At 38.7% G+C, this 24,985-nt stretch overlaps 1 protein-coding gene across 7 annotated transcripts in view; it reads right to left on the reverse strand.

Annotated features, from left to right (window-relative positions):
* Positions 1-19,837, reverse strand: part of CDK1 (cyclin dependent kinase 1) — a 51,108-nt gene extending 31,271 nt beyond the window's left edge. For 3 of the 7 annotated variants that reach the window (XM_070364572.1, XM_070364573.1, XM_070364568.1), the window contains exons 1-7: positions 19,615-19,717; positions 17,115-17,176; positions 14,643-14,799; positions 13,734-13,857; positions 10,509-10,679; positions 8,934-9,097; positions 8,681-8,822 (exon numbers count right to left, since the gene is read on the reverse strand). In XM_070364572.1, the coding sequence (XP_070220673.1) occupies positions 8,681-8,822; positions 8,934-9,097; positions 10,509-10,679; positions 13,734-13,857; positions 14,643-14,799; positions 17,115-17,151 (795 nt within the window). In that variant the 5' untranslated portion in view covers positions 17,152-17,176; positions 19,615-19,717. The other 4 variants (XM_005903308.3, XM_070364571.1, XM_070364570.1 and 1 more) reach the window with 4 other exon arrangements.
* Positions 19,838-24,985: the final 5,148 nt, after the last annotated feature.

The raw sequence follows: 24,985 nt of genomic DNA on the forward strand, positions 1-24,985 counted from the left end.
GAGATGTGTGCCCTTTATGGTTATCGAAGCTGCTAGAACTTTCTGTTAGCATGGGTAAGAGCTCCCAACATATAAATAACATTGCATTTGTCATCCAGTCCCTGAGGCTTCGGATTGATGTTGACTAGTCTAAAAAGTTTTCTGCTCACCTGGGAAATCACAAGCCTTTTATGTTCTGAACCATTTTCCATTAGTGCCTGTGCATGAGAAGTAATTCAAACAAGAAGCCAAAAAGCATTTATAAAACTATGTTCAAATTTTAGCAAGATTTAAGATAGAGCAAATGTTCGGCTTCCCATTTGGATCCTTGAAGCAGTGAACACAGTTCATGAAGAATAGATTTATATTTTCTTGCACATAAATATGTTTGTCATGATACCAGAACCATTGAGACAAATGGCTGTGTTCCGTTGGGAAATCTATCTTTTCTGTCCTTATTATAAAGTGTATATTATGGTATAATTATTCTTGTGGTTTTATAGTTAAAGGCATTTTTATAGTATAGGAAGCTTCTATTGAAATAGCATAGGCTACTTAGTTACTACAAAGCTCTTTACAAAAACTAACACTCATTAGGAAATTCTCCCCATTCTGCTTCTGTTATTCCATCATTTCCTTAGCAGAAAATAGCATGGTTTTGAAATTGTATCTCAAGAAACGACTGCCTGTGGAAGTGTATTTTATAGATTTCTACTCCTAACTGGTAAAAGAGTAGGTACATATACATAAACATTCCTCAAGTTTGTAGGTTCTTTGAAACAATAGGGATACATTTCTATCAGTACCATTTTACACAATCAAAACTAGAAGCTACAGTTAAAACAATGATTATGAACAATAGAGCTTTTAAAGGGAAGATATTTAATTATGTAAGGATTATAACTATAAGGGTGCTAAGTTAGAGGTTCCTTTAAAAGTATATGACTGTTATTTTAGTATGGATGGCTGTGACTCTTTGGGGTTGGAATGACAGAACCCCAACTCAAACCAAATTAAGCAAAAACAAAAAACCCACAACTCCTACACCTACAAGGGATACTGAGTAGCTCCAAATGTTAAGGTAGCCCTGCCAGAACCAGGCTTGAGGACCAGAGTCCAGGGACATCAAACCCCCAAGATTCTTTCTCTATTCATCACTTTTTGGCAGAATGGGGGAGATGCCTCAGGCTCCTAGCCCTGTCATCCCAGTTTAGCAGTGTCAGCAGAAAGACTTCATTCTCTCAGGGTTTCCATAGCAAAATGGACCCTCACGGGTCTTATTTAGGTCACTTGCCCACCCCTTGAACCAATTACTGCTGCTGGGTTATGGTTTATCACTCTGATCCAATCTGGGTCATCTGTATGAAAAAGAAGCCAGGATTAAGAAGCTCAAGAGGACCACATGCAGCATAGTAAAAGTGGGACGGGGAAAATGAACATTGATTGAAAACTATCTCGCCTTGGTCCTTTCAACCTTGAAGTAGAGGTCTCACGAGCTTTGGGGCTCCATGGGGAAGCCTGAAACCTGGGGGGCTGGTTTGGACCCTGAGCTGGGAGGGAACTCCTTGGCACCTGGGCTGCACTGGCTTTACTATTTGCCTGCCTTCTTGAGTTCTTCTTAAACTTTAGAAACTAAATACATTTTCTATCAATTTATCTTGGGAACCAACACAAGTCCATGAAAAGAGAACATTGTGAAGTCAGAAAGCTCCTCAGCCATTAAAAAGAATACATTTGAATCAGTTCTAATGAGGTGGATGAAACTGGAGCCTATTATACAGAGTGAAGTAAGCCAGAAGGAAAAACATAAATACAGTATACTAACGCATATATATGGAATTTAGAAAGATGGTAACAATAACCCGGTGTACGAGACAGCAAAAGAGACACAGATGTACAGAACAGTCTTATGGACTCTGTGGGAGAGGGAGAGGGTGGGAAGATTTGGGAGAATGACACTGAAACATGTAAAATATCATATAAGAAACGAGTTGCCAGTCCAGGTTCGATGCACGATACTGGATGCTTGGGGCTAGTGCACTGGGACGACCCAGAGGGATGGTATGGGGAGGGAGGAGGGTTCAGGATGGGGAACACATGTATACCTGTGGCAGATTCATTTTGATGTTTGGCAAAACTAATACAATTATGTAAAGTTTAAAAATAAAATAAAAAAAAATTAAAAAAAAGAAAGAAAGCTCCCAAGTCCTTGCTCCTGCTTTTAACTAGCCTTGCAATCCTTAGCAAATTACTTAAGCTCTATGAATCTTAGTTTCTAAGATGAAGATGGCCACTCCCTTACAAGATTGCTGGGAAAAACAGGAAGTGTATGTGAAGCAGTGGCTGCTCACCAGAGATGTTCAGTTATAGTTGAACAGAAGGTACCATAACCTATGAGCAAGCTTAAAGGCCTGGGATTAGTCTAGCACTTGAGGTTCTAGACAGAGGGCTGTGGGGATGAAAGAACGGGACATGGCCCCAGCCCTCAGTAAGGGAGAAAATAACAGTGCTAAGAGTAACATAAGAAAAAAGTGGGAGACTTCAAAGGAGAAAGGAATTACCATGTACCAGGAACCCATATTCCCCATCTAGTGTACCTTGTAATGCCATTGTTAAATGCCATCTGTTAAGATTTAAGAACCGATTACTGTGACAGAAAAATAGCTTACTGCCCAATTTTTGCAATGTATTGAAGAGAACATTAGGGGATCCTGACAAAGAGACATGTACTATATCTGTATGCGTATGTCTGTGTGTATGCATGATGCCTGGCCGCCCTGTCTATATCCCTAACAATTTTACAATCCTACTTATGTATTTATATAAATAAATGCCATTTATTATTTCCATTGTACAGTTAAGGAAATAGATTCAGAGACTCTGAGTGACCTACCCAAAGCCACAGATGGAATTGGCAAAACTGGGAACCAAGCCCTAACATGGCTCTAAAACTGCAATCTTTATATTACGCGGTTCACTTTTCTCAATTCTCAACAGTGACAATGTAAGATTTAGGTTTAAATTCCAATTCAACTTCTACATGTATACTGACTCTGGGTCAGTTTTTCCTTCTGCACCATGCTTCCTCTCATAACAAGATGACTAAGTTTCTGTTCAGTTCTCCAGATTTCTGAGAACTACCCATGCAGTGATTCTCAAAGTGGTCCTTGGACCATCATATCACCACCTGGAACTTGCTAAGAAATTGTATTCATGGCTATACAGGACCTGCCGAATCTGGGGATGCACAAGAAATCTCTTAGAAGCTCTCCAGATCCTAATTCAAGTTTGAAAATCAGACTTTTCAGTATTCTAAGGAATGCAGGTATTGTGATACCTTTTTCCTTCTCAACAAACAAGTCTATGACTCTCAACACATTTCTTCTAAAGTTTTTAAGGCATCTTAGAAACTCAATATTCAAACTACTAAATAAATATCCAAATATTCAGTATGGGACTGAAAAGGTCTACTCTTGCTTCCAATTATATTTAACATCACTCCTTTCTCCAAAGGTCAAAAGTTACAATCCTTGTCAGTACCATTACTGTCCCACCTGAGCCGTTTCCTAGACATTATTTTTAAGTCAGAATTTTCTCCCTCTTCAGGAACTTTCACACTTTATCCCTCCATCCTTTGCTTTCTCTTTAGTCATTCAATACTCTATCCATCTTGCCCCAGACCTATTCAAACAATGCCCACTACTCTCAAGCTCTACAGCCCACAAACATATCTAAATGTCTCTATTCTGTCCACAAAATGCAAAATGATCCTAGGGTCCTAGGAATAAGGCAACTATTTAAACAGGGATGGGGCTTAAGTTGACCTGTTATTAAGTACAGTTTGCGAGAAGCACTAATGTAGAAGTATATTTCACCAAGAACTTTCAAGTTTCCTTTTTTTACTAATTAAAAATTATTTCATTGTTAATCCAAGTCCCCAAAATACCTTTTATTCACTAAAAAAAAATGTTTTTTTCAAACATTTAATTCACACAGGCCATGTCCACATATAAATTAATGATTTTATTATACATTATGTATTAACTTCTTTGCATCATTACTGCCTTTGTATTTTATGTTTAACAACAACAACAAATCCTTCTCTAAAGCCTACAGACAATAAGATACAGCATTAGTCACAGTATATGGAAGTCTCCTACTGGTGATAAAATACACAAACCTCTCCCCTCACCAAAGAACTTTGTACAGCCTAAAATGGAAATAGAACAAGTTAGAGATAATGCAAGATAACAAAGTTTTCAGACAACTAAAACTAGATGTTGGCCCAAAGTTGTTAAAGTCACCACCAACTGGCGATAACTGGCTGCATCAGAATCATCTTGGGGGACTTTTAACTGTTCAGGGTAGGAAGAGAGTTAGTCTCAGGTGTTTCTAGCACAGAACAGATTTAAGAGCTACTAACCCACAGACAAGATCCACTTTAAAATCAATCAGAAGCGCCACAGCACAAGCCAATTTAAAAATATGCATGCGATGAGGACCCAATTCAGTGGCTTTTCAACTAGTCACTGAAGCTGACATAAACACTTTACTTAGGACTACACAGAGAGCTGGAGCAGAACAAAATGTATGTCTGTTTACAGCAACTGATGGCAGGGTTCTTCCATCTCATTTCCCTGGTCCACCAGGTAGGTTCTAAACTGATGAATTACTGACTTTTCAAACAATTAGACTGCACTGAACAATAGCAATGAGCATGCAGGCAGGCTGCTGCTACCAAAGCCACAAGGCCCCAAACACTGGTGACACCAGTGCATCTACATGTTATTGAAACAGAAGGACCAAGAAATAATTTATAAGACACACTGATAGTTTTGTGGGGGCAGAGGGGTAGCGGCATCAGTTATCAGTGCTGATTCTACACCGCCAAAGGTCTGTAATGCACAATTGAAAAGTAGACCCATTTCAATACTTCATAGACAATCTGCAGATACTCCATTTCACCATTTCACCATCTCAATTAACTCTTTTGTGTGACTGACCTTTCACTTACCAAATTCCCACCATGAAATCTCTCAACAGTGTGACCTCAAATGACTTCCATCTCTAGTTGCATTCCCTTACTGCAGGCTGGCTTCCACTGAAAGACCTAGAAGGCGGCCACCAAAACTCTCACCTTATGCCCTGTTGCCAAAGAAAGTGACCCATACTTTCTCCTCAAGTGAAAAAATTAGAAGACAACAAGATTAGGTAGATCACCCATTACTCAATCAACTGGATCAGCCACACAAGAAGGCTCATTCTGGTCACGGGCTATCAGCATGAAAAACAGAGCATATGGGTGACCAGTGGATAGCTGTACATTAAAAATGATAAAAATTATTTTTAGAGACACTTCTTTTGGCTATAACAATCTAAATTAGGCTAATTACAGGTAAAAATCACAATGAGCAGCATTATTAAACAATTCCAAAAGCTAGTGATCTTGGCTAAATAATTATACATTAGAACCTTCTAAGAAGGCTGCTAATAAACTAAACTATGTCAAAATTTGCAAAGAGTTTAGTCAGACTTGAAAGCCAAGATAAGCAACTCCTTTGTATGGTTGTTACCTCTGACCAAAGCACAAGAATTCACTCAGACAAATAACTTTCATAACCTACCTAAAAATAGGATACCTCATAAATTTTCTAAACTGTTCTTTCCTGCTGTGGACAGCCCTTGATCTCTGACTGTAAAACTTAGCAAGCTTTGGCATATACTAATGTTAGTTTTACAAGTTACTAAAAACCTCTATAAATTAAGCATCGTCTCTCAAATCTGGATAGTTCTCTCACTCTGAATGCCTAAACATTTAGGTCACAAACTGAAATACCAGTAGAAAAATATTCATCTTTAGGCAGGGTGTATAGTTACCACATAACAAGAAACTGACAAGAAAATTTAAACAGAGTATAAAAATACTTCAAAGCATTATGAACTTTGAACTTAGCACTTTCCTAAATTTTAGTATTTCCAATAAGAAAAGAAGACTGGGGTAGCATTTTAGATGGTTTAAGCTAACTCAAAAATTTCCTGATTCCTGACATCAATACTAGATTTATAAAGTTTTATTATAGTAACAAACAGCTGTTACAGTGGAATCTACAAACATATACAGAATTATTATATTTAAATTCATATAGAACAGTATTTACATTTTAACTTAGTTTTGAAATCAGAAGATGAAGTACAGATTAAGTTTTACAACAAAGAAAAGAAAAATATACAAGACAAAACCAGAGATGAACAGTAAAAGTACAATTATCTGTTCTTGACACAACACAGGGAAACTGTCAGAAAGCTACATCTTCTTAATTTGACTGTCCAAATCATTAAAGTACGGATGATTCAGTGCCATTTTGCCAGAAATTCGTTTGGCAGGATCATAGATTAACATTTTCTGTGTGAGGAAAAGATATTTTAAAAGGTTATTTATTTAAGGAAAAAAAAAAAAACTCCCCCCAAAGCCTTACTTTTCTACCAATAAGCCATATGCTAATAATTTTAAAGAAAAACTACTAAATGAATGTTCCCATTAGTTTAACACCAAACCACATAAATGTTTTACCTCACCCTCTAGCTCTAAAATGATCTATTCTTTAAATCACAAATATCTTGATAACCTTTTTGCTATAAATTACATTTTAAGACACAAGCATTCATGGATAACTTTAAAACCAAGGCATAAATTTAAGAAAGATTATCTAGTTAATTATATTTACTTTGAGAATTAAAAGGCCCTCTGAGTTATTTACAACATTCCTGAAACTGTGGTTAGTAACTATAGAGGTTTCTAATGTAGCTTTCAGCAGTTTCTAATAAAAACAAAGCCAGCAGGCACTATGCTATAAACAGAGTTAAAATGACTCACTAAATGAACTATGGTCAGAAACCTAAGTGTTACAGTTTATTTACACATCAGCAGAAAAGTTAAAATGTGTCTTAAAGAAATCTTTAAATCAATAAGCCAACCTAGAGATACTTCTCCTCTCTTGTTACCACCTAAGCTCTTATTCTATAGCTGGCACTCTACTTTGTTCATTTCATGTTACTTAATCCTGACAACAAAAGGTAGGAATTAGTCCCACTTTACAAATGAGGATACTGAGGCTCAAAGAGGTTAAGGAACTTGCCGAAGTTCACAGAGCTAACAAGTGAGAAAGATGAAATTTGAAACCAAGACTAACATATGGTGTACAGCAGTGATTATCAACCTGGTGAGACTGACCCTAAGGGGATATTTGGCAATGTGTAGATACATTTGGGGTTGTCACAACTGGGATGAAAATGTGTTAAAGGCATCTACAGGACACAGAAATGGGATGCTGTTAAGTATCTTAACAATGTACAGGACTGCCTCCAGCAGCAAAAAATGATCCAGTCCAAGATGTCAATACTGGCTAGAATAAGGAACCGTGATTGACAACATAATTTTCATTTCGTTAACTAAAGTGACATTCTTTGAAATGTTCAAGAATCCCAGACTGGGCCAGGAATACAGAGGGCCTTTTACATCACGTCATCAATACTGACGTATAAAATATCTGAGTGGCAGTAAAGGACCCTGGACTGCACTGTAAGCATTTGGGAAATCTGAGCTGGAGTTGGTGGCATGATTATAACCTGTGAAAGAGGCCCAAAGACCAATTAGAACACACGTATAGATGATACAGCAATAGATTTCTTTCCTTTGTTTAGTAACCTACCAAAGTTTCTTTTTTGGAATTACATTACCTGAGATTCATAAGATTTAGGAGAAGACAATGGCACCCCACTCCAGTACTCTTGCCTGGAAAATCCCATGGACGGAGGAGCCTGGTGGGCTGCAGTCGATGGAGTAGCTAGGAGTCAGACACGACTGAGCGACTTCACTTTCACTTTTCACTTTCATGCATTGAAGAAGGAAATGGCAACCCACTCCAGTGTTCTTGCCTGGAGAGTCCCGGGGACGGGGGAGCCTGGTGGGCCGCTGTCTGTGGGGTCGCACAGAGTCGGACACGACTGAAGCGACTTAGCAGCAGCAGCAACACCTCAGTATTTAAATACTGTTCTAAAATAAATTTCCTGGGGCAGGTCTAGGACATTTTTATTTTATGCTAACAAATTATTTTTTGTCTTATTTTTAAAGAACACAGCTGTTTAGTTGGAACAGCAACGTAATAGAGGGGAAGGTGTTAAGAACTACATTCATCCCTTTGCTAACCTATCTGATGTGGAAATGAGGCACAAGGTGAGAAATGGAAATTCATGCAGCAAAGGCTTAAGTAACTAAAAATATGAAAAAATAAGGAAGACACCTATGTCTAAACTAAAAACCAGTAAATACCAAGACAAAAAAGCTGGAAAGGGGGGCCACTCCAAGTCAGTCACTTACAGCGTTATTATTAACCCTGTCCTCTCCTTCAGAGTATCTATAGCTATCTATCAGATTAAAAACAAATCAACAAGGACAACAAAAAAATGCCAAACTCTCCTCTCAAAACCACTAGTGTTTTTCATATCTAAAATGGAACTAGTAATGTGCTTGCTTCAGTAGCACACATACTAAAATGGAGCTAGTAATATAATAAACATAACAGTTATGTGTCTAGGTCAACAAATATTGGTTTTATTCCTATTTCCTAGGTAAAGACAGAATTAAGTATATTCAGAATTAATTATCCATGGTATTAAAACCAATATAAAGGGCATTCCTTACCGAGAGCAGATCCAAGCCATTTTCATCCAAGTTTTTGACATGGGATGCTAAGCTTCCTGGTTTCCACTTGGGAAATGTACTCTTATAGTCCTGTAAAGATTCCACTTCTGGCCACACTTCATTATTGGGAGTGCCCAAAGCTCTAAAAAGCCAGAACAAAACAAAAACTTACAAGTTAAAGCATCAACATAATTCTTGCTATCTACATGTAAATTTTAAAGTTCTTAACAGCTCAAGCGTAAATCAAAAATACCTGAAAATTCTGAAGAGTTGATCAATTTCTGAATCCCCATGAAAAAGTGGTTTCTTCGTTGCTAATTCAGCAAATATGGTACCTATACTCCAAATGTCCACTGGAGTTGAGTAGCGAGCTGACCCCAGCAATACTTCTGGAGATCTATACCAGAGTGTCACTACCTATTACAAAGAAAACGCCTTACTTGGAATAAACGTGGCACATTAAATTACCTAAATGTAAACATTTATATTAGGACTATCCTTTAGAATGCTGCACGATTGTCTCTGATACTGTTTAAAAGTCAATTCACTATACACAATACTAAATGTTAGATAAATACTTCATTTGTAAGTTATATTCACTAAGGAAGGAAAGATAAAAGCATACCAAATCTTTTCAAATTAGTAAAACGCAAGGATCAAAACAATCAAGACAGCCTTCACTTAAGAACAAAAGCACAATGATGCTGGGTCTGGGCTGACACCGTGCTGCACAAGCGCACGCATCGCTCGCGTGCTAGAATCACAACCAAGGCACACAGCAGCTTATCAGTGGTCTTCACCAATCTACTATTTGAGCATATCTCATTTGTCACAGTGCAGGGCAACAGCATCTATTTAAACCAGTGGAAACCAAATAATATATATTTACAGATCCATGGGAAAAATTATAAAAAGGAATGATTAAAAAGGAGCCAAGACACCTGACCAGAGGTGCACTGTCACAAGTTTTGATCAAGAGGAAGTCTTTGAGCACAAGAGTAGACAACTCCACAGAAGACAAGGTTTCCCAACAATCCTTAACTGTGATTCAGCATTCCCTTTCCCTCCAGAAATAGCAAACAAAAAGCCAAGTCATCAATATAACAGGGACAAAACTTGGTTATATTTACAAGCTTCTAAAAGCATGGCACCCCACTCCAGTACTCTTGCCTGGAAAATCCCATGGACGGAGGACCCTGGTGGGCCGCAGTCCATGGGGTCACTGAGTCGGACACGACTGAGCGACTTCAATTTCACTTTTCACTCTCATGCATTGGAGAAGGAAATGGCAACCCACTCCAGTGTTCTTGCCTGGAGAATCCCAGGGACGGGGGAGCCCGGTGGGCTGCCGTCTATGGTGTCGCACAGAGTCAGACACGACTGAAGCGACTTAGCAGCAGCAGCAGCAAAAGCATCTGAAATAATCGTACTTAATCAACAAAACCTTTTAACTAGTCTTTTTCAAGACAGGATCCAAACGAGACAGAAATCACATGTAACTTGCACAGGGAAGGTTTACTATACAGGATTAGTAACTGTAACAGAGGTTTGTAATAATCGGAGACTGACTTGTGAGAATAAATGACTGCTTCCTGCAATGCCTCTCTAGCACCCTCTACTGTCAAAGGTAACATCCCAGCATCTGGCAAAGGAAAAACACTCAAAAGTTCCAGATGCATTTTCACATAGCAGACAATGAAGTTTGGACTACAGAGGCAATAAACTGATACCGGCAGATTGAAAATCTTTCTGAGTATTTTTTCTTGTCTTAAAGAATACAGAAAACAATCCCTCAGTCACACATAACAAAAGTACCAAAACAACATACCTCATGCGTATATACTCTAATAGGAATCCCAAAAGCTCTGGCAAGGCCAAAATCTGCCAACTTAATTGTTCCTTTATCATCAATCAATAGATTTTGAGGTTTTAAGTCCCTGTGGAGAACTCTTCTAGAGTGACAAAACACAATCCCTTGTAGGATTTGGTACAAATAACTCTGGAAGGAGGAAATATAAATTAGAAACTTAACCATATGATGAAATGATTTTCTAAATAATCTTGGCAGGTTTCTTTCAAAGACATAAGAAATTATATTGCAGAGAAATAAACAATTTACCAAAAAAGTTCTCAGGCCTTAGTTTCTTAGTTGAAACTAACAGGAAGTATCTGGGGCGTGAGAAGCCCATTTATATCAAGTATTATGTTTGTACAACTAAGACAAAGATATTCACCTTATGGGAACATCTATAGATACTCATTTCATTTTCTTGTACTTATTCTGGTCCCTAATTCTTAAGTAATAAGGTAATTTTCTATATAGAAAGTTTCTTAAACTTTTGTTTTATATACTTATAGCAACTCTAGTTCTGCCCTGAGTAAGTTTAGTCTTTTCCATTTCTGTCTTTTATCTTTATATATTCACTTCCTCTTTGGAAACACTGGTCACAAGGAAAAAAAAAAAAAAGAATATTATGACTGTATTTAAATAGATATAATTATGGCAAAACACTGTTTAGCAGTTCAGAGAAGTGTTTTGTAAGATTCCTGTTGCCAACAAAATGTAACTGACATTTGAAGCAACATGAGTACTACAGAAATATAAAATATAGTATTGACTATAAAGTTCAATATTATAAAATACATAAAACCAATCAGTTGGAACAACTGGCTAGCCATTTGGAAAAAAAATTAAGAACCCTAATTCTGACATCAAAATAAACCTTTGATTCATCTAGAATTTAAGACAAAAGGAGGAATGGTAATCTACTGAAACCACTAGAAAAACACTGTCATGTACTGTTCTAATACATGTGATCTTTGCATGAGGAAGACTTAAATAAGACATAAAAATCTCCAAAAGTCATGTACTGATATGTACAAATATGTTAAATTATAAAAATAACTAATGGTATATACACACCATTAACAAAAGACAAAAAAAAAAAGCAATAAAAGAACTATTATCAATACATTACCAATAAAAGGCTCTTAAAAACCAGTGAAAAAAGTATCCTAACAGAATCATCAGTGAAAAATATGTAGTGTTTATAAAATGGCTAAGAAATAAAAAATGTTAAATGAAAGAAAAATGATGTTAATGTATTTTTCATAGTACTGTTATCAAAAAGATTAATCAAAACAAGTTTTGACAGTGATGTGCTAAAAAATATACATACACCATGATATTGGTCTACTTTTTTAGAGGGTTAACCAGCACTATCAAGATTTTAAGTGTAAATAAATAACTTCAACCCACTGATTTCAGTGCTGAGACTCCTATAAAGATACACAGGAATATAAAAATATTCACTGCAGCACTGACCATAAGGACATGAGTCACCAAGCTGGAAAACAACTTCAGTGTCCACCAGTGTGGACTTGGTTTACGCAATTATATCAGACAGTAGAAAGATGGGTAGACTAACATTTTACACAGTAAAAGGGAAAGTAATGCATATATACTAATATATATAAAATCCCATTTTTATAAAAAGTTTCTGTATATACACATACAAAGTTGACATACAAGTATCTCTAAGATTACTAATAAAACAAAGGCTACCTCTGAGGAGTGGTTTGGTAGAGACGGTATAAGGATAATTATTTTAAATTTAAATGAAACTTAATCTCTATACCACCTGACCTGCCTCTTGAGAAACCTATATGCAGGTCAGGAAGCAACAGTTAGAATTGGACATGGAACAACAGACTGGTTCCAAACAGGAAAAGGAGTACATCAAGGCTGTATATTGTCACCCTGCGTATTTAACTTATATGCAGAGTACATCATGAGAAATGCTGGGCTGGAAGAAGCACAAGCTGGAATCAAGATTGCCGGGAAAAATATCAATAACCTCAGATATGCAGATGACACCACCCTTATGGCAGAAAGTGGAGAGGAACTAAAAAGCCTCTTGATGAAAGTGAAAGAGGAGAGTGAAAAAGTTGGCTTAAAGCTCAACATTCAGAAAACAAAGATCATGGCATCTGGTCCCATCACTTCATGGGAAATAGATGGGGAAACAGTGGAAACAGTGGCTGACTCTATTTTTCTGGGCTCCAAAATCACTGCAGATGGTGACTGCAGCCATGAAATTAAAAGACACTTACTCCTTGGAAGGAAAGTTACGACCAACCTAGATAGCATATTGAAAAGAAGAGACATTACTTTGTTAACAAAGGTCCGTCTAGTCAAGGCTATGGTTTTTCTAGAGAGTTGGACTGTGAAGAAAGCTGAGCGCCGAAGAATTGATGCATTTGAACTGTGGTGTTGGAGAAGACTCCAGAGAGTCCCTTGGACTGCAAGGAGATCCAACCAGTCCATTCGAAAGGAGGTCAGCCCTTTCGAATTCGAAAGGGTGTTCTCTGGAAGGAATGATGCTAAAGCTGAAACTCCAGTCCTTTGGCCACCTCACGCGAAGAGTTGACTCATTGGAAAGGACTCTGATGCTGGGAGGGATTGGGGGCAGGAGGAGAAGGGGACGACAGAGGATGAGATGGCTGGATGGCATCACTGACTCGATGGACGTGAGTCTGAGTGAACTCCGGGAGTTGGTGATGGACAGGGAGGCCTGGCGTGCTGCGACTCATGGGGTCACAAAGAGTCGGACACGACTGAGCGATTGAACTGAACTGAATCTCTACAATAAGTTAAACAAAATATATATTCAAATCCAGAATAAAGTGAAACTGCCTGCCAGCATCACCCTGTCCCAGGCTTTTGTTCTTTTATTTTGCACATATCTGACTGACAAAGAACAGAATACCCTAGTTTCCAACAATACACACTTAGTACTTTTCTGTTTTTTCAGGCAGTACTTTTCACTTTACAACCAGAAGCACTATCTAGTAATAAAATACTTAACTGTTAACAACCTATAGACTATGTGAGAAAAAACAAAATATTCTTTAATGAAACATTCTTTTCTTCCTTGTTCTACTTTCTAACGCTTTTTCCAAGTATATTCTCATGAAACACAAGCACTTCTAAAGTGTAGACCCTTTACATTCACAGAGGATAAACACTAACAAAATTAGGCAAGATTCTTACCTTAACAAGTGAAGAATCCATGAACTGACCAGGAGGGATAGAATCCAAGTATTTCTTGAGATCCATGGAAAGGAATTCAAAGATGAGATACAACCTGGAATCCTGCATAAGCACATCCTGAAGACTGAAAAATAAAACAATTACAAATCTTAACATTTTTGATCTCTCACAAAGTAAAATGGCTTCTATACACATACATCATAGTTGCTATTAGAAAAAGCAGGCCATAAGAAATTTCTACAGTAACAAATACATGCTATACTGTTTTGGAATAGAAGAGGTGGTACCTTCCCTAGTAGTGAAACCATAGTATTAAAATAGAATTTGAGAAAGGAACCTCAGGGCAGCAACTGAAAATTAAGTGATATTACAGGTGTTAACTTGGTAAATCGCCTGCAGTCCAGAAAAATATTTCTAGGCTGACTGCTTGTTGCTTAGAGCTTGTCTCTCCATTGAGGCAACTTATAGAAATAAACTTTTTAAAGTATTATCTAACCTTACCAGTTGTTCACCATCTCAAGCCCACAAAATGCAATTAAATCCTAGCTTTCACCTGACCTAGCTACCTATCTCAGGTCGCTGATTAAGGAGTCCTTAAAGACCAGAGCTCTCAGAGTTGGAACAGTGACACAGCTTTGTGAAAAAAGACTTCCTTGTCTCCCTTGACCAGTTTATCCTGATTTTCCAGCCCCACTACTAATCTCTATCACCAAGCCCCTCTAACTCTATTCCTGCTTTAAAAGCCTATGTTTTTCTATGCCCAGCATTGTCAATGAACAAAAACAGTAGGGTTCTATTCCACTCAGAAAGGTTCAATCAGAAATTAAGCAACTGTAAAACTTTTCACAATGAAATTCACATGTGAAATAGCATGCAGAAAATGATTCAAATTCAGATATTATACCATACCTGACTATATTTGGATGACGAAGCTCTTTTAATAGAGATATTTCCCGAATTGCAGTACTAGGAACCCCTTCCTCTTCACTTTCTAGTCTGATTTTCTTCATGGCTACCACTTGGCCTGTAGTTTTGTGTCTACCCTTATACACAACTCCATAGGTACCTGAAATAAACAAAGTACGTGTGAAATAGACAAAGTGCTATGTGACAACTGCCACAAACTAAAAAAATTTTAGAAGATGACTGAATTCCATAAGGTGTCACATGACAGAAACATCTGCTGTGGCCACAAAGAAAGCATCTCATTCATAATTATACTCTCATCACTTCCAAAAGAAAAGAGGCTAATTACAACCTAACCTATCTGCAGTTTAGAAAATCCATATAGTCATCACAGGTTCCCTATACAATTCAAATTACCAGTAATTTTCCAACACATTTTAGAGAAAAAGGATCATTTGTAAATTGGAATGTATGTCCTGTCAAATATCCTCCCCAAGGTAGGCATAAAATAAATGCAGGAAGCCTCACATCCATTTGGAAGTTGAGAACATGGATTCCGATGTAGGGTTTTAGCTAGTGAGCAATAATTTCAATATAAGGGACCCTGGGGTGGTTGGGTGCACGGAACAGAAAAAGCAGTAAGTGAGACGGACTAGTCAGCTAAAAACAAGTTCATGTGCATGATATGCTGAATCCCCTGGGTAAGTGATTTTTAATCTGGGGTTGGACAATTTAAGGGAGGTCTTGACTCCCTTAATTATAAGAAAATTTTCTTAAATAGCTTTACTATTTTTTTGTATGACATCAGTGTAACTTCAAAAGCGATTAGGAGGGACTTATATCTAGGGAAGTCTATTTTACAGTTTTTTAAGAGCTTCTCCAAAACTAGTAGTATTTCAAAAAAGGATAAGAACCACTAACAAATAAATGATCTACTTGTTTGATCAGAATATTAAGGATGGTTTGCTCAGTGACAAACTGATGCTATATAAACTCTCTTTTTTTAAATAGAGAAATTCTATCCAATTGTCTATGTCATGGTGTCATTTTAAAAACGTAAGTTAACATAAAATCCATTGTATATTATTTTGACGAAATTTGGAGTAACTGTGCTTTGGGTAACCAGTTGATCTGGGAATTCCCTGATGGTCCGGTGGTTAGGACTCTGCACTTTGACTGCTAAGTGCCTGGATTCAATCCCTGATTCAAGGAACTAAAATCCCTTAAGTCGCACTGTGAAGTCAAAAAAAAATCAAGGAGAACTGATCTTGTTTGATCTTCACCACCATCCTTCATGGGTGGACCTTCTGTACACTTAAAATCTGTACATTTTTCAGATGTAAATTATACTTGCATTAAACACAGAAGTAGGTAAGCCAGTAGCACCCTCCCCCAGCACACTGTTAAGATAAACTCAGGAAGATCAGTAATTTACATAATATAGTCAAATAAGTAGTTAATGGTAAATTCAAACTTTTTAAAGTATTCTTACCTCTCACTCAAGTGTACAACATTCACCTGGTCCTAAAATTTACTCATAAGAGCCACTGATTAACTTACAGTGAACACTCAATATATACTGAATTGAGTTTTAGACATCACAAGTGCTCTGTCTCTCCTGACTTGCACTTTGAAATGAACTAAGCATTATAAAATTTAAAAATCTTCAATACAGGCAAATTATGGAGACTGAATAGCAACCCACTCCAGTATTCTTGCCTGGAGAATCCCAGGGACAGGGGAGCCTGGTGGGCTACCGTCTATGGATGGGGTCGCAGAGTTGGACACGACTAAAGCGACTTAGCAGCAGCATGGAGACTGAACAATAAACAGAAAAACTGTTTATCAACAAATGGTTATAGAGTGTCTGCTAAATGCCAACTAAAGTTCCACATCATGCATATAGTTATGTTCTCTATGATCTAAAAAGCCAGAAAGGGGTTCAAATTATAACCTGAGTTCAATGAATTATTTTTGTTAACTCAGAAGAAAATCACAGAACAATTTGGTAATAATTGAAATAAGAGTTGATATATTTTAATCAAAAGACATTAAGAAGACATTAACCACTAAATGAAATACATGACCCTGACTAGAACTTCAGAGAGTATATGCAGACGTACTTTAAACTAAAGCACATAATTTCACTGCCCTAACACTCTCCTCAACACACCTACAAAATAGCAATAGTGTTTTTTAAAAAATATATAGATATATTGCTTTAAGTGTTTAGTATTAGAAGAATGTAAGATTATTGGAGGGATGCTGGTAGGGAGACATGTCAGAATAATTTCAATTCTCTTGAAAGGTTAACTATTTTTTTTTTGCTTATGCTATTATGTAGAAAACATATATATTAATGCACTAATGTACTGTTAGATACTTTAAAAACTGAATTTGAATATTTACATGTCAAAGATGTCAAATCATTAAATCATTTTTTAAAAATCCTTTAATGTTATTAAAACCACTCACCTTCTCCAATTTTCTCTATTTTGGTATAGTCTTCCATAGTTAATCAGTGGGTATGGTAGACCCTAAAATGAGAAGAAAAGCTTATTTGATTACATGCCACTAAGTCAAAGGGTGCTTTTAAGTTATTGATAAGATATTACAAGTAAAGAATTTCCCATCATGCCTAGAGCAGTATTAACTTTCCACAATAGGACTTCCCTCATGGTGCAGTGGATAGGAATCTACCTGCCAACGCAGGGAACACAGGTTCAATCCCTGGTCCAGGAAGATTCCACATGCTGGGGGCAACTAAGCCCAAGAGTCACAAGTACCGAAGCCTGCACACCCAGCTGGTGCACGGCAACAAAGAGTAGCACCCACTGGCCTCAACTAGAGAAAGTCACTTGTGGCAATGAACATCTAGTGCAGCCAAATACAAATAAACTTTCAAAAAATTTTCCATAAGATTAGCTATTCTATTAAAACAATATTTACAAGGGGAAGAACTCGAGACTCTCCCACCTTTCTTAGCTTCTGAAACATTGGAAATATTTGTATATCCTATACCTGGATAACTTTGGTATACTAAGTCACTTCAGTGTCCGACTGTGTGATCTTATGGAGCCTGCCAGGCTCCTCTGCCATAGGATTCTCCAGGCGAGAATACTGGAGTGGACTGCCATGCCCTCCTCCAAGGTATCTTCCTGACCCAGGGATGGAAACCACTGTCTGTTATGTTTCCTGCACTGGCAGGCAGGTTCTTTACCACTAGAGCCACCTGGGAGCTTCTTTCAAAATTAACCTTCAAATTCAGACATCAACTTATCTATCCGTTCCAAACAAACCCTGATGTTCTTTACATAAGACTTCTAAGGCTCATCAATGTGTGCCAATTATACCCAAATAGTTTAACAATGAATGCTACTTGAATTTGTAGCTTCATGATACTTTTATGAAGTTAATAAACAATTTTTAAAGACATGAAGTAGGGAGCTAAAACGTGGTCACACTGTTCAACCATTAGAAAACATTTAAAGAAGCCAAAGTATATTCATTTCAACTTGCTCAAATGACAGTTTTAATCTTTCTCTTGTTGTCAGGAGTCACGTAACACAAAGATGATAAAAAATTTTCAAGATACCTTTTGTAAAGTGGGAAATATCACTAAGCACTCTAAAAGAAAATGGGCAATTCCATACATAAAGTCTATTTTAATTATACCCCATGCAATGTCAAGAACAAAGAATGTCCATATACTTGAATCACAAAAAAAAGAATGGTTAAAAAAAAAAAAAAAAAGCCGAAACCACAACCAGATACTCAAGACTTCCTGGTAAGTTTGCCACGGAAACATTAACTTCAGAGGCCCAAACCATCGTTTTATATCACTGATAAAATCATAAAGGTCACTGAACCTTAAGTTAAATTTCTCACATTCTTTTTCAAAATCATTCCAGACATAAGCAGAGATAAACTTTTTTAAATAAACAAAATTGCACTACACTGGCCATCTTAAAAATCAATTTTACAAATGGCAACGGATTAGGATTAACTAATCTTTTCTTCAATATCCAGCTGTAATATGCCCAAATCACAATGAAACTGTGGAGCTTATTTTAAACAAAATCACTGAAAACTAACTCAATTTCAAAGCTGGGTTCAATTACTCTTCCACCTTTTCCTGGTTGCAACTATTTTAAATAAAGGATGTGGCTTCGTAATGCCTTTTGAATGCCTCTGTTCCTAGTGACAGGATGTAAAATATCAATGGCTTCATCCACCCAGACACCTCCAGGTCTTTAAAGAAAGCAAGACCTGCATGTTAAAACTGATTAAAGGATTTAAAAAGACACGTTTCTAACTCTCGGCGTTTCTTAGATTTCCAGTTTTTGCCAATTCCACTGTATGTAACAACCACCAAGCATAAAATAAAATCCAAAAAATCCAAGTTCTCTTGGGGTCTATGCCCAGGATAAGTGTTCTTAAAAGCTCTAGGTAGGCTAGGGTCATGGGAACAGAGAGGCAAGTTGAGAAGGCCCACAAGTTAGTTCTTCCGGTCAGTTTCCTGGGACCACCTGAGATTAGAAGCAGGCGCGAGCACCTTGCTGAGTTGCGGTCTTGCTTTCCACTCCCAGAGGCGAGGCTAGGAGCTGCAGGGCCGAGCCTGGCACTCCACAAGCGCTTGGCACAAACCTGCCTTCCATCAAACCCCGAAAGCCTCCTCAGCCACCCGCGACCCCAGATTGCAATTCAGAGGCCAGAGCAATGCCAGCCCTGCCTGAACAACCCTGGCCGGGCTGGGCTCCCCCAAGCCTCCCACTGAAGCCGGGGTTGGCGTCGCTTCACGCGCAGGCCCGGGGCCTCCGGTTAAGGCCGGGCTTGGCGGTACGCAGAACCCCACTGCCCGGAACCCAGCCTCCCAATTATCACCTGCTTCATTAATACTCCCCCTCCAAGGTCCGCAAGACGGCCCTTCCGAGTCGACACCCCATAGGCAACACCCTGACCCCACCAACGCTACCCGGCTTTATCCCGCGGCGAATGCTGCGGCGGCTACCAAGTCGGCGACGCTGTCCCTAACTTCCAAGCGCCAGCTTTGGAGCTAAGTGCGAGCAGTTTCAAACTCACCGCGCTAAAGGGTCCTGGATTCACCAATCAGATAGTCCGTAGACTTTTAAAGGAGCCAATCAGAGCCTAGCTGCCCTTAACGCTGGGCTTCCCGGGTGGCTAGAGCGCGAAAGGTGGAGGAAACGGCGGCTGGAGAAAAAGCAGAAGGGCGGGCGCCAACTGAGTCTGGGCGCAAGCGCTTTCCAAGACAGGGTCGTCCCATTGTTTCTAGTCATAAGAAATCTACTGTCCTCTCTGGGTTGGGTTTTTTTCTCTCCCAGTTCAGGCACAATAAAAATTGGAGGTATTCAAATAGTTCATCACAAAAGTGGTACTACACGTAATCCAGATCCCATTACTTTTATTTCTGATACTTAAAGCTAATGTATATTTATGCTTTTCCAAAATAATGAATCTCAATCTGGACCAAAGGAGCATGATTCTGCATGTCCCAAGGGGAAGATCCCACATGCTCAACTTAAGACTCAAGGCAGCCAAAAAACAAAATAAATAAACTTTGTTTTACTAGAAAGAGGGAATAGAAAACTAGGAAAGATGTCCTCAACAGGGTAAAGAAACTTTTCATATATATTTATGAGTATAAGTTAGATACATTTTTGTCACATTTCACACACATATATGGCTGTGCTATGTTTTCACTTCACTTTTTTTAATTTCAATTTTTTAATCTATGTAACATTTTAATTAAAAATTAAAAAACAGAATTTTTCTTTTCTTAAATGTTAAAATATTCTCACAACAGAATTTTAAATGTTCTTGAAAAAACAAAAATTCACACTTCCGTGGGAGAAGAAAAAGATCTAAATTATACTTTAAATAATCCAGTATCCCTAAACTCTTTCATTGCCCTACACCATATCCTAAAGAGATTTCTGCACCTGAACATCATTCTTAAGTCTTTAAGAAAATAAAAAAGTAAAATAGAACTGGGCATAGTAAGAGTCTTTCCACTGACTGTATTGAGATATGGAACAAATATTGATTACCATGCCCTCTACAACTGTGTATTTGATGATCCAGATTAGGATAAGGAATGGAATAAGTTTATCACATGGCCCCCTATATGTGGCACAAACACTCAACCTTGGCAATTTTGTGCTCCTGGGTGACAGAATATTTTGAATTCATAGTAGAAGTAGGAGATTTGGGAAATCTTGGCCTGAACCTAATAATTTTTAAAACTTATTTTTAAAATCTAAAATTCACATTTTAAATGAAAACTGCCTTAAATTGCCTTAAATAAAATGAAAATTGTGTTCTAGAGAAGACTATTTTCTGCTAGTTTAGGGTACTAATTTTAAAGAATAAATATATATAGCTTTCTCTCTGAGAAGCTTAAGCAAAGGATTTAATTTATATCATCTAAAAACAGCTAGTAATTCATTATATACATTTGACATTCAGCATAAAGAAGACCACAAGCTTCCACACTTTCATGCTAGATTTTTATTTAAATTTAACTCAGTTTAGTTCAGTTCAGTCGCTCAGTCGAGTCCGACTCTTTGTGACCCCATGAATCGCAGCACACCAGGCCTCCCTGTCCATCACCAACTCCCAGAGTTCACTCAGACTCACGTTCATCAAGTCGGTGATGCCATCCAACCATCTCATCCTCTGTCATCCCCTTCTCCTCCTGCCCCCAATCCCTCCCAACATTTGGGTCTTTTCCAGTGAGTTAGCTCTTCGCATGAGGCAGCCAAAATATTGGAGTTTCGGCTTCAACATCAGTCCTTCCAAAGAACACCCAGGACTTATCTCCTTTAGAATGGACTGGTTGGATCTCCTTGCAGTCCAAAGGACTCTCAAGAGTCTTCTCCAACACCACAGTTCAAAACCATCAATTCTTCAGCGCTCAGCTTTCTTCACAATCCAACTTTCACATCCATACATGACCACTGGAAAAACCATAGCCTTGACTAGACAGACCTTTATTGGCAAAGTAATGTCTCTGCTTTTGAATATGCTATCTAGGTTGGTCATAACTTTCCTTCCAAGGAGTAAGCCTCTTTTAATTTCATGGCTGCAGTCACCATCTGCAGTGATTTTGGAGCCCAGAAAAATAAAGTCTGACACTGTTTCCACTGTTTCCCCATCTATTTCCCATGAAGTGATGGGACCAGATGCCATGATCTTAGTTTTCTGAATGTTGAGCAACTCAGTTATCTTTCTCTATTTTTGCAGCTTGTTTTTGTTTGTTTTTAGTTATCTTTTTAAGCTTCAGGTGGGGTGAAGTGAAGTGAAAGTCACTCAGTCATGTTTGACTCTTTGCGACCCCATGGACTATACAGTTCATGGAATTCTCCAGGCCAGAATACTGGAGTGGGTAGCCTTTCCCTTCTCCAGGGAATCTTCCCAACCCAGGGATCGAACCCAGGTCTCCTGCACTGAGGGGGGATCTTTACCAGCTGAGCCACAAGGGTTCAGGGGATATTCTAAATTTAGGCTCTCATCTTGGCAAATACAATTTAGTGTTCATTGGGTCAACTTCTATGCAGTGCCACAAAAATAAGTCAGATATTTTCCTGCTTGAGATGTTGGGAGTGGGAGAACACAACCATTACTTGTAACTTGCTTCTGGCACTTAACGCTGTAACTTATGCTCTAAGGTGACATAAGAATATAGAGGAGGAAATTATTAATTCAAAAAGAGGATGTGACATTTGAAGAAATATTGGATGTGACATTCTCTAGGAACACTGGAGAAGGAATGGTGAAGCAGGCCTTCCAAGCAGAAGTTGTATGAGTAAAGCCCTGAAGTCTGCCCATATAATTCAGGGTGCCTTGATCAGAGAGTAGAGGGCCCCTTAGGTGTTAAGCAGGGAAGGGAATTTGGAGTCAGAATCTAAAAGAGCCCTGAATGCTCTTCTGAGAAGCTGCTCGGAAGAGGTTCAGCTTTGCAACAGTATTTTAGAACTAGGGGACTTTCTTGGTGGTTCAGCGGTTGACTCCTTGTTTCCACTGCAAGAGGCACAGGTTTGATCCCTGGTCAGGGAACTAACATGCCTCAGGGAGGGACCAGAAAAGTAAAAATTTTTAAATGTATATAAAGTGGCATGGGAAAAAAAAACTAAAACAGAGAGGATAAGAAGGCATGTGCTCCCCAAACTTTCATATTCATATTTTGGTGACCTCCATTTAGAAGAGGGGGTGTGCAGAGATCCATTGGCATTGCACAGAAGTTTTGTTTGGCTTTGTTTTGAGATACAAGTGTTGCTATGGACTGAACTGTGTTTCTCCTCACCCCTACCCCTTTCATCTGTGCACTGCCACCCTCTGGTGTTAACACACCTCTAAATATGGTGTTATTTAAAATGGGCCCTTGGGAGAGTAATTACATTTAAATAAGATCATGTGAGTGGAGAGCACGCTGTGGGATGAACATTCTTATAAGGCCTTATAAGACCTCGATCACTCTGTTTCCTCCGCGTGAGGACACAGAACAAATCACCATCTTCAAAGTAGGAAGAGAGTTCTCACCAGATCGCACCCTGCCAACACTGTGACCCAGCCTCCAGAATGGTGTGGAAATAAATTTCTGTTGTTTATCTCACCCAGTCTGTGGTATTTTGTTATGGAAGCCCAAGCAAACACAAGTATTTTTTCAGATAAAAATGTTTGAGAAACATTTGCTTGTAAATACATAAAATACCTGGAAGGAGATGCAAGAAACTAATAACAACATGCCTGTGTGGAGTTGAAGAATGCCTGGGGCACAGAGATGGGAGGAAGGCTTTGGAGCTTTTGAATTTTGAACCATTTGAGTGTGTTGCTGCTGCTGCTGCTGGTAAGTCGCTTCAGTCATTTTCGACTCTGTGCGACCCCATAGACGGCAGCCCACCAGGCTCCCCCATCCCTGGGATTCTCCAGGCAAGAGTAGTGGAGTGGGTTGCCATTTCCTTCTCCAATGCATGAAAGTGAAAAGTGAAAGTGAAGTAGCTCCGTCGTGTCCCCGACTCTTAGCGACCCCATGGTCTGCAGCCTACCAGGCTCCTCCGCCCACGGGATTTTCCTGGCAAGAGTACTGGAGTGGGTTGCCATTGCCTTCTCCATTTGGGTGTGTTACCTAGCTCAAAAGTGAATAAATGGATAAATGGATGAATGTATGAAGAAATGCATGTATGAGGAAATGAATCTTGCCAAGGCCTCTTTTGCTATGGGATAAAATTCAGAGCAGTTTTTAAAACACGTATCCAAAAGGAAAAGACTGTTCCTTTTCATTAATTCAGAAAGTAAAATAGTAGATAAAGTAAGACACACAGTTTCGAAACCTTTTTTTTTTTTAATTTCTTGGCCATGCTGCACAGCATGTGGGATCTTAATTCCCTGACCAGGAATTGAACCCATGCCCCCTGCATTGGAAGAATGGAGAGTTAACCACCAGACCACCAGGAAGTCCCCCACCACCCTTCCCCCGCCCCCCTTGCCGAGGAAGGTCCCAAGATCTTTTAATCATGACTGAAAACACTGAACTATCATGACTGTTTCTCAGTTAGGCATTTATCTGATAACAAAAGTAATGTGTTTTTTGGAAGTGTTAGATACCACTCATCCTAAACTACCTGTATCTTCAATTTAGCATCTCCTGAGCTGAATTTCAACAGTGTTCACGGACAGGTCACTGGGCAGGTGGGGAAGTGTAACTGACTGGGAATTGAAGTAGGAAAAAAACAGCAGTGTGAACAAACTGTGTTTAAAATATCTTGTTATACATTTTACAAAGACATGACCATGTGAACACCTCTTTCAGAGCCCAGAAGGGGCTGCGCAAAGGCAGAATCCTGACACATAAGTTCCATGAGCTTCATGGAGAATTGAACTCTGAAACTGGCAAGCATTTTCATTCATATTTGGAGCCAGGAGAAACTATCAGGCCTGTTGTTTTAGCTGAATATCTGAGATTCTTTTACTAATTTGAATGAATTAGTAATGTCTCTTAAATTTTATCACAATACCATTAATACCTAGTATAAGGCTTTCTCGGAGAAGGCAATGGCATGCCACTCCAGTACTCTTGCCTGGAAAATCCCATGGATGGAGGAACCTGGTAGGCTGCAGTCCATGGGGTCCCGAAGAGTCAGACACGACTGAACTACTTCACTTTCACTTTTCACTTTTCACTTTCATGCATTGGAGAAGGAAATGGCAACCCACTCCAGTACTCTTGCCTGGAGAATCCCAGGGATGGGGGAGCCTGGTGGGTTGCCATCTATGGGGTCGCACAGAGTCAGACACGACTGAAGCAACTTAGCAGCAGCAGCAGCAGC

This window comes from Bos mutus, chromosome 28 (genome assembly GCF_027580195.1).
Source record: "Bos mutus isolate GX-2022 chromosome 28, NWIPB_WYAK_1.1, whole genome shotgun sequence".
NCBI classification, from domain to species: domain Eukaryota; kingdom Metazoa; phylum Chordata; class Mammalia; order Artiodactyla; family Bovidae; genus Bos; species Bos mutus.